Genomic DNA, 19,228 nt, shown 5'->3' with positions numbered 1-19,228 from the left:
CCACAACAGTGAGAGGCCCGCATACCGCAAAAAAAAAAACAAAAAAACCCAAAAAACCTCATAAGGCAAAAGTGGGCAACAAAAGGAAAAGGTCAGGGACTTCCCTGGTGGCACAGTGGTTAAGAATCCGCCTGCCAATGCAGGAGACACGGGTTCGAGCCCTGGTCCAGGAAGATCCCACTTGCTGCGGAGCAACTAAGCCCGTGCACCACAACTGCTGAGCCTGAGCTCTAGAACCCATAAGCCACAACTACTGAACCCATGTGCTGCAACTACTGAAGCATGTGTGCCACAACTCCTGAAGCCTGTGCGCCTAGAGCCCATGGTCCGCAACAAGAGAAGCCACTGCAGTGAGAAGCCCGTGCACTGCAACCAAGAGTAGCGTCCGCTCGCCACAGCTAGAGAAAACCCGTGTGCAGCAACGAAGACCCAACACAGCCAAAATTAAATAAATAAATTTATAAAAAAAGAAAAATAAAGGAAAAGGTCAGAGTGAATGAAAGTAGTAAGTCTTTCATTAATATCTGGATATAAACACCAAATGACATTTTATCATATTTTTCATCTTATGGAATAGAATTTCCTAGCTATTCTTAATAATACCCAAATAATTGAAAACTACTATATTCTACAATAATTTTGACTTTACATACTGTTTCTTTTTGAATCTTTGATACACACTGTGAAGATTTATTCTGTACTTAGTTGCTAAACAGCAAAAGAGAGTACCATATGCTAGATGCCATGTGACTTAGATAGTACCTCAACAGATGTCTTACACAGAGCTGGGGACCAGGGATGTGAGGAGATGCACAAGAAAAAACAGACACAGCCTCTGCCTTCCAGAAATCATCTGGGTAATCTAGAAATTTTCCATTTTCATGGCACAAAGGATAGGAAGATGGTAGCACAGCCATTCATGGCTCCATTTCTTTTTATTAAATGCCATCACATGCTTAACCATCTCCAGTTTTGTCTATGTTTTAGATATCTCACTTAATATACTTGTTGATTAGCATAAAACAAACATTAAATCTCTAAATAAATTTTAAGTTTACAAATTTTTAAACAAAATTGACTCTGCAAGCTTTCAAAAGATATTCTAAGAAATATATATTACGACAAGTTTATAAGAACCTATTATTCAGAGTGTGTCAAATTCTTCTGTCCAAAACAGAGTCAAAAGTTACGTAACTTGTCTGACAAGCTAGTATTCAAACAAGATGTCGGAATTAATATTAACTTGCACCGTGGGACGGTGTAAAAATCGTGGACTCTGGCAAATACTCTGGGCAGTGCTGCATATCAGGGACAGTCGGTTCACACTGGCGTGCCTCTTATACAATGTCGTCTGCATACTGGTTACATAAAAGGAAAACTGCTAAGCTTCTAGAAAAGTTACCAACTGGGAAATCACTGCAAATATGTTTTAGCCAACTAATATTTAGAGACTGAGCCATAATAAATAAAATCAAGAAGGCCAGTATGTTAACATATCTGGCCTACTCTGAGAACTGGACACTGTTAATTTGAAAAAAAAAAAAGTTATTTTTTGTACTAAAAATATTGTTGAACTCGGGAAAGATGCTGGAAGATCATATGTGAAAAGCTTAACTTTAGAGACATGTATAAAAAGCTCACCATCTGTCGTTTTCATGATTACACTGTACAATTTTTAATTGGGTAAGTTTTAAAACTAGTGGGGAAGAGCTTGTTTCTTGTTGTTAACAAACTAAACCCTAACACAGAAAACTTCCATTGTTCTATTTATATAGAAAAAGTCCACACTCCTTAGACTAACATTTAAATCGTTCCATAAACAGTCAGCTTCAGCCAGACGGTTTTCCTGGAACTCTTTGTTTTCCTAGAAATATTAACCTATTATATTTTACTGCTTCTAAACCTTTGTTAAAGATGTTCCATCTTCCGTGAATAATGGAAATAATAATTAATCATATTCAGAAGTTTCCCCACTTAACTAAAACTTTTTTTTTCAAGGCCAAGTTTAAATGCTATCCTCCCCATTGAGCCATCCTTAAATATCACTGTGGGATGTGACCTCTCCTCCTGGACTCCAAAAGTAGCCACATCCACTTGTAATAGAGAATATGGGTAGTACGTATGCTGAATCTCTGCTACCCTCGGTAAACTCTAAACCTCTTTAAGCCCCCAAATACCATGCACTGAACTTTGTACAAAGAAAAGACTCAAATGTTAAAAGACTAAGGAAAATAATAAAAATATTTTATTCCCATGGCTTACATAGAAAATCCAAATAGTTCTGGATTATTTAATTTTACATCAAAAGAATTACTGTATTTTAGTGTAAAAATATATAAGATACAAACATTTTCATTTATATTACTACAGGTTGGCTAATTAGGGCAGATCGATAAATTATTTAAAACTACATTTTCTTTTTACTTGAGGCATAAGAAAATATAGTTTGCTTGTTTTTCAACATTCACTCAAATATTTCTATCACTGGGGATAAGATATTTAAAAAAAAATAAACTGGATGAATGGCTTTTCATTTCCTCTACCTAGTCCTTCTGGGAACAGTGCTGCCTTAAGTGTGTGTGTTTTTTTTTTTTAAAGTAAACACAAACAGCAGAGAGAATAAACAGTCCCAAAACTATCTAGTGACAAAGCTAAGGTCATAGGAAATAAAGAAAATATCAAAATAAGACAATTTCTCTCTTGTGGTGGAAAAAGTGCAGTGCATCTGACTACGTGCATGAGAGACATGATCTAACCTGCATGAGAAGAGGTGTTTTTAAAGTTATCTTGTAATTGGAATTATATAAATGCCTCAAGAAAATCAGTACTCTCTCCTCAAAATGGAGAAAAAGATGTCTGCACATAAAAATCAACTATTCTTCTAGAAAACTTCTACTACATAAAGCCGTAACTTAAAAAAAAATCGAGATTGGTAACGTTATATAAGATGTAAGAATATAAATTTATCTGTTTCTTGTTCAAATTAAGATGATTAGCTTGAAATCAGTCACCCACTAAACAAGTACCACTGACCATTCGATCTGTATGTCTACATCTATACAACTTAGCACTAGTTGCAACAGAAGTATAAAATATATAGCTCAGAACAGCATGTGTTAAATGAGTTAAAGCATGAGGTAAATAAGAATAAGAAGATAATAAAAGGGATGTTATAAGATATAAATAGCAAACAAATTGTACATACATAAAAAATGTTACATATTCAGAGAAAAGTGTTACCATTATGGGATGCAGTAATAAAGTGAAGTTTGATAAAAGTAATGGGATTTGAGCCTGATCTTGAAGAATATGCTTTTTTATTGTTAAATACAATGCCCAATAAAATGAACATATCCAAAATATCTGTAACTATTATTTTCAGATAGTACTGAAAATACTGGTCCTGAGAGGAAGAGAGTCTCAGAATTATGAGAACTCGTTAGAGGATTTGCATCTACCATTTATCGAGTGGCTACCATGTGGCAAGCACTACACTCCAGGTGCTGGAGATAGGGCGTAAGTAACTGAGAAACAGTTTTTGTCCTTACAAAACTTGCAGTCTAGCAAGGAAAACAGAAAATAAAACAATTATTATTGAATGAACAGTACTGATCAGAGGGTGTCTTTAGAATAGTAAGAGGGAAAAACATATTTGTTGGAAAAAATAAATTGAATTAATTTAAAATTTTAGAAAAGAGTGTACCAGTTAGGAAGACCTTTTGGGGTCAAAGCAGGGAAGAAGCCAGCAGAACTATGAAATGTATTTTGCATTCTTTTGCAAATAAGAGTGAAGGGAGGGCTTCCCTGGTGGTGCAGTGATTAAGAATCCGCCTGCCAATGCAGGGGACATGGGTTTGAGTCCTGGTCCGGCAAGATCCCACATGCCGCAGAACAACTAAGCCCGTGTACCACAACTCCTGAGCCTGTGCTCTAGAGCCCAAGAGCCACAACTACTGAGCCCACACACCTACAGCCCGTGCTCCGCAACAAGAGAAGCCACTGCAATGAGAAGCGTGCGCACTGCAACGAAGAGCAGCCCCCACTCCCTGCAACTAGAGAAAGCCCACACACAGCAACAAAGACCCAACGTAGCCAAAAATAAATAAAAAATAAAAATAAATAAATATATAAGAAAAAAAGGTGAAGGGAGGCAAGGAGGAAGATCTTATTGATTAAAATCTCCATCAAAGGCTGTGACTGGGGAGTTCCCTGGTGGCGCAGTGGTTAAGAATCTGCCTGTCAATGCAGGGGACACAGGTTCGAGCTCTGATCCGGGAAGATCCCACACACCGCGGAGCAACTAAGCCCGTGCGCCACAAATACTGAGCCTGCAAGCCAGAGCTACTGAGCCTGAGTGCCACAACTACTGAGCCCGCATGCATAGAGCCCGTGCTCCATGACAAGAGAAGCCACTGTAATGAGAAGCCTGTGCACCGCAATGAAGAGCAGCCCCCGCTCGCCACAACTAGAGAAAGCCCGCACACAGCAATGAAGACCCAACGCAGCCAAAAATTAATCAATTAATTAATTAGGAAAAAATAAAGGCTATCATTGGATTTGCATCACTCCTCACTGTACTGTCCTGGCAATGAGCTCCTAACCTTCTTTGTGGTAGTGATCTTGTGAGAAAAAACAGTCAACAAAGGATTCAGGTAGAGTCACATGTGACCCAGGGAGCTCTGTCTCCAGCAAAGTCAAGAGAGAGGCACTAGTAGGGTCTGTGCCCCAACAAATAAGGTGAAGAGTGAGAGAATTTGATGATGTTTTCTCCTATAGACTGGGCAAAATAAATACGAGTAATAAATCACTTAGTTTCATAACCTCTTTGCATCTCTATTTGACTCCTCAACCTGGCTGTCTGAAAGGAAGCCTGGACCCAGGACAGCAGCTCCCTCGCCAGTGCCCTGTATGACAGACCTGGGCAGGAGCAGCTGTGGTGGCCTGAGCTCTGCTTGCTCTTCCCGCCCCTTCTGAGACCTGAGGAGGCTGGGTCTGTCCAGAGGGGAAGATGGAAACACAAAGTGCTACAGTAAAGGGGATTAGTGCCATGACAGGGAAAGTGGAGGGTGGTTTGGAAACACATAGTAAGAACACTTAGGCCCATCTTAGAGAAGCCAAGAAGTTTCTAGAAGCTACACTTAAAAGATGAGGAAAAGCTAGTACTTCACACAATGGGAGCAAGACCCTAAAGCATGAGAAGAGTTCAGTGCTACTGAACACTAAGAGGAAGGAAGAGGTGAGAGGTGAGACTGTTGATGCGAGCAGACACAGGTCAAGGTAGAGTGCAATTACCCTGAGACACTGGAGGCCACAAGGCCTGATCTGTCTCTAGAGGCCCCTCTCAAACCACACCGTGGACCACTCCCTGGAGGCAGCATGGCCAGGCAAGAGGGGCTGCAACCTACAGGCAGGACGGCTGTGGCCTACGTCAGTGTACTGACGGGGGGACAGAGAAGGGGACAATGGAGAGACAAAGGAGACACAGAACGTGCTGCGCAGGAAGGATGCGCTCCAAGGTTAAGATGACTCCAAGGTTTGGGCTCAGGAAATTGTATCAAACGGTCATGTGTTCTTTCAGATGAAAAATACCAGAAAGAACCTCGGGACGAGAAAAGAGAAGAAAAAATTGACAGGAAAAATAAAGAGGATTTCTTTGTTGCGAGCTGGAAACGTCAGCCTTGCATCGATCCCACCGTCCCCTCGAACTTCTGAACGGGAGACTGTAAGGATTTGAACAGCACCTCAACTACAGCAGCCAAGGGACTGTCCTCAACAAATTCTACCTTTCACTGTAGATGTAGATCTAGGGATGAAAATGAAAAACCTTTTCTAGCTCATAGATCAAAAGTTCAGGAGTAAATATAGATTTCTCCATTTAGTCCAGACTCATTATTTTCTAAGAGCAGTCTCTAGAGCCAGGGTGCCCAGGGGCACACACTGTCTGGTTTTTTACTAGCTGTGTGACCTAAGACAAGTTACCTAAGCTCTCTGTGTCCCTGTTAGCTTATTTATAAAATGGACATAATAGTTGTTATGTGCTAACACTGAGTTGTTATAAGGAATAAAAGAGTTAATACATGCAAAGTATACAGAACAATGCACAAAAAAAGGCTGTATGTGGCTGCTGTTATTCTAGACGATACAATTTGTGGATTACTGATATATTTTACATTAGAAAGTGCATGGGACACTTGTGGTACCTGGCTTACTAAGTCGATGGAGAAACATCCCTCTAACCCCAACCCATAAAGATGCTGATAAAATAATAATAATTAAATAATATATAGCAGAGTTTGAAGGAACAAAATCCCAGATATGCTGGAAACCCACCGAAAAGTCAAGGCTGACGGAAGAGGCGCATGCCAGTGAGGGCATGGTAGGGAAGGCCAAGCACAGGGGTGCCAGAGGTCAGCTGGGACGTAAAGCAGGGGCTGAAAGCTGCGCCTTCACACCTACATGAGGGGGAGATGTGGCTCTGGCCTCACCAAGCAGAGCAAGGCCTTGACCCCCAGTGAAAGCAGAAATGGGCTCAGGGAAGCAGTGAAGAAGGGCATCTTCTGCCTAGTACTGTGGGTGGGAATCATGAAAACCAGAAATCCCTAGCTCATGCTGCATCTAGATATGCAATCCAATTTTAAAACTATTACATCAACAGAAGCAGACACAGAACTACTGTGCAGGGACACTTCCATAATCCAGGAGGCAGAACAAAACAAGCTCTCAATAAAAAGCTAAAATCCACCGTGACGGAAACAATCCATCCCAAGGGACAGTTAGCCACAACAACTTGAGATGTAAGAACATGCTGAAAAGGGCTTTAACTTTACACGCTTAAAATGATGAGAGATAAAGTTCGAAATGTATGTAACATGAAAGAGCAGGCTTCTATGGAAAAAACTAAAACTTTAAAACCAGCACCTAGAATTTCTAGAATTACGAAATACAATTAGGATTAGAAAGTCAAAGGATTAAACAGCCAAAAGAGATCGAACTGAGAAAGAAACTGAAACTAGAAAACAGATCTGAGGAAACTGCTCAGAATGTAACAGAAAAACAGAAAGAGAATGAGGAACTAAGAGGTGGGGAGTAAATAAGAAGGTTCCACACATACCCACGAGGAGTTTCAGCAGAACGGATGAAGAAGCACAGTGTGAGGAGAGAACGGTGAAGAACTTTCCCAGATTGAAGAAAGAACGAATGAGTCTTTGAATTAAAAACCACCTCAAGCAGCAGATATCAAGACAGATTAAAACTGCAAAACACCAAAGACAAAGTGGAGATCTTTGAAAAGCCGTAAGTGAACATAAAAAGAAAAAAAAAAAGACTGTTCACCAAATAATCATCATTAGAATATCAGAAGCCAGAAGAACTTGGAATCACATCTTCAAAATGCTAATGGACGGTAACTGTAACCCAGTGGGGGTAAAAAAAAAAAAGATTTACATGAGAGAGAAATTCTACCACCCACAGATCCTCAGTGAAAGAACTACTCACAAGTCTGCCTCAGGAAAAACACTGAATCCATGGGAGAAGAGTAGGATATAAAAACCAATGGCACTGACTGCGGAACCCCTATTGGTAAAAGAATGCAAAACGCTCTCCAGTGTGGACAGCTTCTTCCCCAATTTGTTTTGTCTCTAGAAGGTCTCACCGAATTGTACAATCTGTTCACTCATTAACTTGACAGAACAAATGCAGTACTTGTTTCTCCCTGAGTTCAACAGAAATAAGTTATAAATTTATTAGCTAAATACATTATTCATTTTATTCACTCACAATGCGTGCGTGTGTGTGTGTGTGTGTGTGTGTGTGTGTGTGTGTGGATGGGAGGGGAGGATGGGTAGGAAGGAGAGGGGGAGAAAGAGGCAAGCGAGTACAAGCACCTACCACATGCCGTGCACTGTTTAGGAGCTGAGGATAATCGGTGAATAAAACAGACCAAAGTTCCTCCCTTCGTGGAGTTTATATTCCAAAAGGAGAGGCAGACAATCAACTCCACACACATATATAGGAAGGTTGATGAGTGACAAAGAGAAGAATAACACAAGGAAGGGGAGAGCCAGTGCTGGAGCTGGAAGTTTAGCTGGGACTTGGCATCAGTAATGTCCTGGCAGGAAGAGCCAGCAAAGTCAAAGTGTAACTGAAAGGAATTTTACAAATAGATGACGCACAACGATGAGCCTGAGCGAACTAACAGAGAGGCATGCAGCACAGTTACTACCCTGGGACAGCGGGGCCAAATGAAGGCACAGGAGGAGCTGGAGTCACAGAATGGGGCCCTGGGCCGGGTGGAGCCCAGCAGCAGGGTTAGACCACAGCTTGCAGGAGGGAGCGGGGTAACCCCGACCTCCTCCTCCTCCCACCCCTCCACCCATCTCCACACAGGACCTCCCATTTGCTGGACCCAATCAGAGGGCCAAGAGCAAAGAAGCCCTAGTAATACTCCTAAAGTCGACAGTGATCATGGGCCCAGGGCACCAAGCAGGGCAGAGAACAGCCGTGGAGGAGCAAACCAGTGCAGGCAGCAAGAAAGGGCCTCAGTCGGAAGGTTCTGCTGGAGTAGAGACCTGGGGAGGGAGGGCGAACCCTGGAGTAAAGCCTTACAGGCAGAGGTGCCAGAACACCCACCAGGCCCAAGGCAGCTTCGAGGGACAGCAAGAAGGCCAGGGAGGCTGGAGAGAGGCAGGTAGGGAAGGACTCTGTCTTTCACTCGAAGTGAGAAGACCTGGAAGCAAATGCATGTTCTGAGCAAAGGACATCAACCCACTGATGCTTTAGAAAGATCCCTGGGGCAGGGACTGTAGGCACAAGGGTGGGATCTGAGTCAGGAGGCTGTTTTAATAGTGCATGTAGGAGACGAGGGTGGCTTGGACTGGGGTGGCAACAGTGAAGGTGGTGATAAGAATATTTACTCAAAGCCTAGAATTTTGAGGCGAGTGTTAAGTGGGTTGAATAAAAGTGCTTTTCCTTTTAAGATTTTCTTCTTTTAGATAACTGAAAACATGCAAATGTCTTTAACCAGGGATTTACTATATACACTTAGCAACATGCAATAAAGTGCATGCATTAAACTTGGCATGTAAAGTAATACATCTTTTTTGGGAAGTAACTTAGCAGTATATATCAATAGGCTCAAAAATGTTAATATACTTTCACCCATTAATCCCACTTCCAAGAATCCTATGGTAATAAAGTGATGTGATTAAATATAAATACACAATACAACATCATTTATAATAGTCAAAACCTGGCTGCTACACCTAAGGGTAAATTTAAGGTTGTCGGGGAGAACAGATTGACTGCATGGCTTTCAGGATGTCTTCCAAAAGTTTTATAAGTTTGAGTGATTTTATTTGTTTTCGCAACCAGGCTTTTGGTAAAGATAAAATAATAGAGATTTCAAAACAGCATTCTTTGCACCTTGAATGATGTGTTGCCGATGTCAGATACATAAATTTGTCATTAATCCAGGCAGAACTTAGGTTTAAGGTCCACTCATGAAAACAAAAGCATTATTTTAATAGAGGACATTTCAGACCAAAGACACAGTGTGTGGTCAAAAGTGTTTACGGGGGTCACAGGGGAGAAGAATTGTAAATAAAGCTAAAAAAATCAGTTTGTGATCGGGCTATGAAGGTCCTTAAATGCCAGGATAAAGAGTTTTGCATTTTATTCTGTAGTTTCAAGGACACTTAAAAGATTTTCTCAACAGAAAAAAAAAAATTTATAATAATTTTTTTTTAAAGTAACTAAAATTAATCTGGCAGCAATAATGCAGTATTTCACAGAATTTGAGTTGGAAGAGTTCCTGAAAGGCTTCCGATTCAATTCCCTTTAAGGATGGAATGCAGGAGGTTCCCAAAGGCAGGGAGACTAAAGGACAGGCTGCTGCAGTGATTTGGATTGAGGTGGTGCAGAGCAGAACAGGTACTGCAGAAGACGCAATAAGGAAGAAGGGCGTTGAGTCTTAAAGTTCATGTTCATATAGTTTCATACTAAAATGTAAGACAGCTAACAATTTCAACCACAAGAACTGGACTCTGCCCACAAACACTTTAGTTTTTCATCTTGAGAAGTCACTGGCAAACTATGTAGGCAGTTTGGAACAGGATGTGTATCTATCAGCTTCCTTTAATAAAACACATGGTACAAGATTATTCTGCACAATCCCTTGGCATTAAGAGCAGACTCAGTTACCTTCAAAACTCCAATTCCATTCATGAAATTCTCAACCCTATTTACTTAGTATTTACATAAAATGTAGTTTTATTTATCTACACCAATCTTTCAGAAAATAACATCTATAATTTCTGAACATAATTTCTATACATAATTGTTTAAAACCCACTGACTTTTACTGTAGATATATGAAATAGAATTGTCAGATCACAGTCAGATATTTCAAAGTTTCCCAGATGACAATGTCCAAAATGAAATCACTCTTGCGGTACTGAGTATCATGTATGTCTCTAAGAGCACAAATGATGCATGCCATCATTTATGAGTGACATGTCATACCAATGATCTGAACCAAGAGATCTGACTCAAGGTTTAAAAGAAAAAAACAATGTAATTTGGTTGTAGTTCTCATATAATTTCTTTCTTTGGTCCAAGTCAAAGAAATTAATCCTTATATTTCATCTCACTCTGTACAGTTTCTGTATCTTTTAAATGTTGTTATTATCTCTGCTTAGTTTTGATGGTTTTTGGTGAGGATGGTATTTTAAAAGCCCATTGATGGTCACAGTTGCATAGCTCTGTGAATATACTAAAAGCCACTGAATGGTATACTCCACATAGGTGAATTCTAGGCTTATGTGAATTATGTCTAATGAAGCCGTTATTATTTAAAAAGCCCATTGAGGATGAAGAGCCTTAAGTAATAAAATATTCTTGCTTGCAATTAATAATCAAAATGACTTGACTGCTGTCCTTCCCAAAGCTATCATCACTCATATAAATACGTGTTTGTTGAACTGAAGTAAAGGGATGCCCAAGGTATACCTGGACAGATACAGAACATTTATGTTCAGTTTACTCTAATATTAACATTTCTTCACATTCCCTGGGCACACATAAACTAGATCATGATTAAAATCAGTAGTTAATCATAAACTCATAGACAACTCAGCTGATTATATTTTAGTGGAGTTATTTATAAACACATCATAGCTAAAGTCTAAAGCAACTGTTAAGAGTCTTAAGTCTAAGGAACATGATAACTGTTTAATTTATAAAGTAATCAATAATTTTTTCTCAAAACCTAATTTGTGTATTTGATTTTATATTGGGATTTTGTATTTTGTATTGGATTGTATTTTGATTTTTGGAGTATTTATAATTAACTCCTGATAATTCATAACTAAAGGAGAGTAAAGGCACAAAAAATTACCTTTGAAAGGGAGATTAATAATTAGACGAATTCACACATACATTCACAGAATGGCAAAAGACTACCAACCGCTTCATTTTATAGATAGGGAAAACAAGGCTCAGAGAAATTAAATGTTCTGCTCAAAAGTAACAACTAATAAGTGGCAGAACAAGGATTCAAACCCAAGACAATTTGACCACAAAATCCAAGTCTTCTGGGATTCATAAACAGTCTCACTACGTAGCCAAAACGAATTCACAGCCCCAAAAGGTTAACTTTAACTTTTTTAAATACAATTCTGAATTCAAACCCCAAAATTATCTAAACTGTATAGTCAACCAAAGGGTGAACATCTATGATAATGGGTTGTTCAAGAGTGGGGTGTGGGGTGTTTCTTTTTTACCTTTAGCCACGTCACACTCCTTAATCATTCTGAGAAAGTTGGAAATTTCCCTGTCTAGTCTCTGCTGGCATATCTGTGCTTTCTGGAAAAGGAAAAAAGAAGACGACAAAGTTAAACTAATAAAGGATTTTTACAGTACATATGCTCTAATGTTTCCATCAAAACTTTTACTTCATAGGTTGATACACTGTAATAATTGAGACATATTCCTAACAGAGAGAAAAAGGTGAGAGAAAATTGCCTTAGAAACTGAATATAACCATTAGTTAATCACGTACAGATTAATAAAAATAAGTCTCTCTAAATTTTAAATACATTCAATAGGCCAAGCATGTTCCATACAACTGCAGTAATTACTTCTAATAACTCATTACACAACATATATCTGAGGAGTTAGATTTCTGATTTATTCACACTTTTAGTAGCCTTGATTACATTCATTGAGAAATTATAAAATGCACCCATTAAGAATATATTTTAAAAACTGCTTTTGCTTAAAAACTCCAGATGGTGCTAACATTTGGAAACCACAAGCTGATTTTCGTTCAGCAATCTAAGTGCACACAGCCCTCACATAATCAGACCAATAAGGACATCTTCTTAGTAAGTAAAAGCTTGTAAAAATAAGGGACAGCATTCATTTTTCCTTGTAATTTGAAATTTCTACATATTTAGATCCCTAAAAGCAAAACATAAATACAGAGTTTCATGATGTAAGTTGCATCCCATCTTAGTATAGATTTGGAAGTCCAAAATGAAAAAATCAGATAAAACAATTTATTGCATTAACAATGTAATTTTGAAGTTAGTTTTATTTAGTTTCCCTTTAAAGGAAACTAAGAAGCAAAAATAAGAAGCAAGAAAATCATCATTGTAAAGTTGGTTGGTTACGGCAATAAGAAAATATTCTGAGAACCCTGACCTTACCAATATTAGGTTCACATTGTTGTAGGCAGGGTAATACATTTAGCCTGTGAATCTTCCCTACTTGGTACTCCTCATCTCAACTGACTCATCCCCAAAACACTTTTGCTCCCCCTAAATCAGACCTAAGTGCCAAGGTGATATAGGTACGCATGCTTTTCACCTTATAAATTTTTCAGTGCTTCTGAAGCTCAGCTCAACCACAGCAGAATTACTCGTGGTACCACACTAGGGACAAGCAATGTTCTCTTTAAAACGTACATTACTCTATTTTGAGAGCTCCAACAACATAAAAATGCAATTCACCTTTTTTGGGGGGGAGAGGGAGAGGGAGAATACCTACACTGTGCAATTTGAAACACCACAGAAACTGTATGCTGGATCATTTTTCCAGACATAGCCTGTAAATACACATTTAAGGCAGGAGAAAAGTCAACTGGGGACCACTGAAAACATGCACTGCACAACCAAATGTTACCACTCATAATTTATTAACAGAAAATTGTCATTTTCACTCTATACATATTTAATACCCCTGCCCATGTGCACGGTGCGCCAATGCTGCTGTTTTCTATTTTTTCTGCTATGGTGAAAGTTAGCTGGGTGCACAAAAGCAAGCACTGGCTTCATTTGCAGACTGTGAATCTGTGATCAACATCATAGTTCCTGTGGTTACCGTTAAAGATAAGAAACACTATTACATTCATCTTCCCTTGGCATATCTGAGAGTTACTGAAAAAAGTTCCCTTGATCCATAATTTATTTAAGAGTTACAATAGGTCAGCTGGAGAAGATGTGATCAACACATACTGTTTTATAGTTGGGTACAAATGTGTGTCGTCTATTCTAAACAATTAATGCCATTTAATTGATGCAAAAAACTCAGAAAGGGGTTATTAATACAATTTTTTAAAACCACATTCTTCAATTTGTTATCATTTCCTTGTAGCAGCTACTGGTTATATTACAAAAGCCTAAAACTCTAATTAGGAAGGTTAATGCTTACACATTCTTTGCAGATCCCAGCATGGTGTCTCACTGACTTCTACGCCATGCACCTTATGTCAGGTTTTAATTTTTCTAGGTTTTAATTTTTTTTTTTCTTCGCCATGCCGTGCAGCTTGCGGGATGATCTTGGTTCCCTGACCAGGATCAAATCTGTGCCCCTGTGCAGTGGAAGCATGGACTCCTAACCGCTGGACTGCCAGGGAATTCCCTAGGTTTTAATTTTTATTTACACTACATAAATGAGATCCCACTTGAGCAGTGTTCTAATACCCGAAGTGAGACAGTATTTTAAATCCAGGTTATCTGGCACAGAGCCCAAGAACAGGAGCACACCCACAGACCTGGGCTGCAGAGCGTCAGAGGCACCCAGGTTGAGTAGCCGGGCCACAGTCAGGACACCGGTCTCCTGCAGCTACTTCTGCCCACCCAGACTTCCGCTGTTGGTTTTGTTTAAGTTGATGTTTAACTACCTTATCAACCCTGACATATGAGAAAGTTCAAAAATGTATATCAAGGGGGTGGGCATCTAGGGAGGAGTGGAGAGGGTAGGAGAGAGAGGTCATTAATTCCAGCCTATCTGCCACATACAGACAATCCACATTTGGTTAATTAAGAACCGAAGCATTAGCAGATACAGACTACCACATATAAAATAAACAACAAGGTCCTACTGTACAGCACAGGCAACTGTATTCAATATCCTGTAGTAAACCATAATGGAAAAGAAGAAAAAGAGTGTATGTATATGTATAACGGAATCACTTTGATGTACACCAGAAACACAACACTGTAAATCAACTATACTTCAATTTAAAAAAAAAAAAAAAAACCAAAGCAGACGGCCTTCTCAGAAATAAAAAGAAACTAATGATACACACAACATCGCAGGTGAAAGATGATAGGCACCAAAGAGCACATATGATGTGATTACAGTTAGATGGAATCCTAGAATGGGCAAAGCTGACAATGGCTGTGATGACAGAGCAGATCAGCAGCTGCCTGAGATGGCGTGGAGGGCACTGTCTGGATGGGGCACCAGAGAGCTTTGTGAGGTGATAAAAATGTTCTACACCTTGATAGGAGTGGTGGTTACACAGGGTATTTGTCAAAACACATCACACTGAAGATACTAAAATGCCCTCATTTTATTATATAAAAATTGTACCTTAATAATAGTGATTTAAACTTTAAAAATAATGGTTGTAAAACCCTGATAACTTTCCTCTGCAGAAAACAGCCAGCATTGCGAGTACTGGTGTCCTGTACTCATCTCCAAATCTTCCTAACTCCAGCCAAATCCACTTCAAGAATAACCCCACACTCCATCTTCCCTCAATCTAAGCCAGTCCACACCACACTGATTGTTTTTGGTACCTGGTGATTTGTAATTTTCTTAATGTTGTATTTTGCATTAGTTATCTACACAAAGTTTAAAAAAAAGAAAGAAAAAAGAAACACAATACACGGAGAAAGGCAACTCTCCCTCACGTACTTGTCAGTCCTAGAGTCCCTGTTTTCCCCCTTTCCCAGTCTCAAAGCAACAACTGCTATAATTTCTCATCTTTCCTGGGATGATCTAACCTATACAAATGTGTGTGTACATCCCTGCTTTCTTTCTGCCATGCAGAAGCATATCAGATACACCATTTAACACCTTGCCCTTTTCACTTAGCTATAAATCTTAACTATATCAATATATATATAAATCTGCCTGATTCTTGTATGGGTGTACCACTCTATCAGCTTTGAGTTGATGTACACTCATCTTTCTGCACATTCACTTTAATTAGAAATCATTTCTTCTTCAGTCAGGAAAGTCTGATATTACTTTCTCATTTGGTTTAAATTTAGCATCATCTGCTCATTATTTCTTATAACACAGGTACAGTTCAGAGCCTATAAGAATCAAGATGTCGTCAACAGAAAAACCCCACTCTCCTAGTGCCCCCTCAAAGGTAAGAGCCTACCCCAACTTGATCCAACAGAACTTTCTGCAACGATGAAAACATTCTATATCGGCACTGTCGAAGGTGATAACCACATGTAACTACTGAGCACTTGAAATGTGGCTAGTTAAAATGAGGAAATGAGTTTTTCATTTAACTCCAGTTCATTTAAATGTAAATGTATCTAGTAGCTATCGTATTGGACAGTGAAGTTCTGTACCAATACTTGCTTAAATTTCTCTTCCAATTTTTATTTCTGAAATACTACTTCTACTGCTGTGAGAAATCTTAATTTCAAAACCTCATATTTTAAAAAAAAAAAAAATTCTTGGTAAAACCTGAGTGATACAGTTAGGTATACAGGTCAGGTTTTCCTATTTACCTCTAAGGATTCCTTCAAGTCTACAGCAGAAACTGCATCTTCCTCTTCATCATCAGTCAACTGGTCCTGGGAACAGTAGTGAGTGCTGTAAGCAGAATGCTCTTCTATTGCTTCCAGCCAGTCCTGAAATAATACAAGGATTTAAATAAAAGTAAAACACATTTTTACTCAAAACAGATATTATTACAACAATCTGGGAAGAATAAAATGTACATGGAGAAAAAAAAATATTACGGCCTCAAAAAAACAAAACAAAAAATTCCCAACAACAAAATAATGATGCAGGTCTCTTGTCCATGACACGTCTGGATAAAAAATTTTCCCAATACTTTAAAAAATACCATCTATAAGTTTACATATTCATTCATATTAATACTGAAACACATTATAAAAACTAAACAATGGGTGGAGAATCTTGCACTTAGAATTATAGGTTCTCAACACTGTTGAATAAGTTACTGTATAAGATGCATCCAGAAACAATTTACCAACTTGCCATAAGCACAAGACACTCAGACCATTTTAAGAGAGCCAGCAATTACTCTGATGCTTTAACTTTTACTATGTTTTTAAAAAATTAGTGGGACTTCCCTGGTGATCCAGTGGGTAAGACTCCCCACTACCAACGCAGGGGGCACGGGTTGGATCCCGGGTCAGGGAACTAGATCCCGCGTGCATGCCGCAACTAAGAAGTCTGTGTGCCACAACTAAGAAGTCTGCGTGTTGCATCTAAAGATCCCGCATGCCGCAAAGAAGACCCGGTGCAGCCAAAATAAACAGATAAATAAATAAATAATAAATATCTTTAAAAATTAGTGATTTCACAAAAAGATGGAATGTTTGCCCTAAAAATACCTGTCTTACTTCTACCTCATTTCTTGCAGCATTTTTCAGGGTCAATTCTTACCCTTTTATGAAATTTTGGGACAGTCACGTTTTGTATTGTTTAGGGTTCTCTGCAAGGCCAAAGTTAACCGCTCTGGAAAAGAGATCCTTTTTAACCCCTTACATAATTTACAAAAAACAAGGTAAGTCTACGAATATTGCTTTGATCTCAAGGGATATGGAGTCTCCATTAAATAACTACACAATGAATTTCCGTCACATCAATCCCAATGTCTTGCTTGCTGCTACTGTTCAGTTTACCACAAAGAAAGGCTGAGTCTACACTGTAATACATCAGAACACCCGGGCTGGAGCCAGGTTCTGTTACTTGCAAGCTGCACGAGCTTGAGAGGTCACTTCAATCTTAAGACTCTTCAGTTCTCCTCACCTATAAATTCGGGGGTAGACTAAATAATCATTGAGGCTTTCTTCCAAAACTAATAAGGGCCTCTTACATTCACAGAAGCAAAATTTTTTAAAAAAGAAGAACAGAAAATACCTGCAGGTACATGTTGATAAGGAATTAATTCCTAAGCCGAATTTCAAAAGTTTCATATAATCACTCCCGTTAAAAAGGTACCATCAACAAGATGTTAGATGTTAACATTGAGCCTACCTTACATTCTTCATGTTCTTAAATGTTACGTTTTATGAAAGATAAACGAATCCATAAAATTACCTCTCTTGTCTGCTGAAAGCTATTCTTAGGAACCCTGAAGCCATGAACAGTGTCATCGAAGCATTTAATAAAGAAGAGGCAGCTATCAGTGGGTTTTACCTTGGATATAAAGAAGTCAGTAAGACAACATCATTCATGCCCATAAAACAAAACCCTAAAATTATCTATACATAAAATTAACAATATTAACGTGATAATACCCGAGCGAACATTTAAAATACTGAGAAAAATTGATACATTGGGAGTATCAAATGCACTGTAGCTTACCTACATCAAATCTGGCTTTCATATTCTTAATCATAGTAAATACTAATAGATAGTCCACTAGGTATGTAGTTTTCCTTTTATCCTATTAAATATAACACAGCATGCGCTTGGGCTATAAAGTCCTTTAAATACAAGAACTCCAATTTCTTATTCATGCCACTCTCCTGAAACTTTTGTTTGAGCTGAGTATAGAAAATGTTTGAAGTGAGTGTAAAAGCATGAGAAGTAGAAAAGGAAGAGCTGGAGTGTGAACAAGAGCTGGCTGACTCGACGGGAGAGCAAGTTGCCTTGGAGGAAAGGAAACGAGGAGCTTTGCAAGCAAGCTCCCACCCCCAAGATTGTTCACCTGGAACTAGTACAGTCCCCGAGGGTGACACGACAGCAGCAAGGGCATACCTGGACAACAGTCTGTCTTTGGAAATTAAAAAAGCAGAGCTGGGCAGCCATAAATACTAAAGAGAGTAGGGGAGTCACCCAATGGAAAGAGACAGAGATGGGAATCCCAAACTCTGTCTTTTCACATCTCTTACTGATGCACAAAATAGATTCCAAGCAGTCACTGAAATACAGACCAGAGCTGCCATCCAAGAAACAGAGTTTACAATACAAACCCAGCCAAGAAAATGACCTAAAACAACGGAAATCACATTTAATGGAGAAAAATAAAGAATCCAGGATCTCCAGAACTTAACATTAAGGATACAATCCAAAATTACTTGACATATGAAGTAAAAAAGTGGACCACATTCTCAAAAGAAATCTAATTAAAAGGCAAAAAATGTCAGAATGGTTAATAGGGACCCAAATATATACTATCTACAAGAGACAGAAGATAAATATAAAGATACAGCTAGGTTGAAAGTAACTAGATAGAAAAAGAGATACTATGCAAACAGTAACCATAAGAAAGCCTGAGTGGTTATATTAGTATCAAGCAAAATAGATTTCAAAACAAAATGCATTATTACAGGAGATAAAGAGGACCACCACATAATGCTAAAAGGGTTAATTAATCAGGAAGACAACAATCATAAATCTGTATGTGATCAGTAACAGAGTGAGAAATACATAATTCTACAAGCATAGTTGGAGATTTAAACACCCTTCTCTCAGCAATTGATACAATTAGAAAAAAAAAAAAGGCAGCAAAGACACAGAAGATCTGAACAACACTATCAACCATCATGACTGAATGTTTATAGGACATGACCCCCAACAATAGCAAAATACACATTATTTTCCAGTGCATTCTCTAGGATAATCCGTATGTAGTCATCAAGCAAGTCTCAATAAATTTGACAAGACGGAAATCATATCGAAAATGTTCAATGACCAAAATGGAATTACATTATAAATCAAA

At 38.7% G+C, this 19,228-nt stretch overlaps 1 protein-coding gene across 5 annotated transcripts in view; it reads right to left on the bottom strand.

Annotated features, from left to right (window-relative positions):
* The window catches only part of OSBPL1A (oxysterol binding protein like 1A), a 213,516-nt gene that overhangs the window by 128,581 nt on the left and 65,707 nt on the right, over positions 1 to 19,228 (bottom strand). For 4 of the 5 annotated variants that reach the window (XM_033435290.2, XM_004273743.3, XM_049697555.1 and 1 more), the window contains exons 12-14: positions 17,602 to 17,700; positions 16,038 to 16,160; positions 11,778 to 11,859 (exon numbers count right to left, since the gene is read on the bottom strand). In XM_033435290.2, the coding sequence (XP_033291181.1) occupies positions 11,778 to 11,859; positions 16,038 to 16,160; positions 17,602 to 17,700 (304 nt within the window). Of the gene's footprint in view, positions 1 to 11,777; positions 11,862 to 16,037; positions 16,161 to 17,601; positions 17,701 to 19,228 lie in introns of those variants that run through there. The other variant, XM_049697557.1, reaches the window with a different exon arrangement.

Source organism: Orcinus orca, chromosome 15, assembly GCF_937001465.1.
Source record: "Orcinus orca chromosome 15, mOrcOrc1.1, whole genome shotgun sequence".
Taxonomy (NCBI): Eukaryota; Metazoa; Chordata; class Mammalia; order Artiodactyla; family Delphinidae; genus Orcinus; species Orcinus orca.
This window is presented reverse-complemented; position numbering and strand designations above follow the sequence as displayed.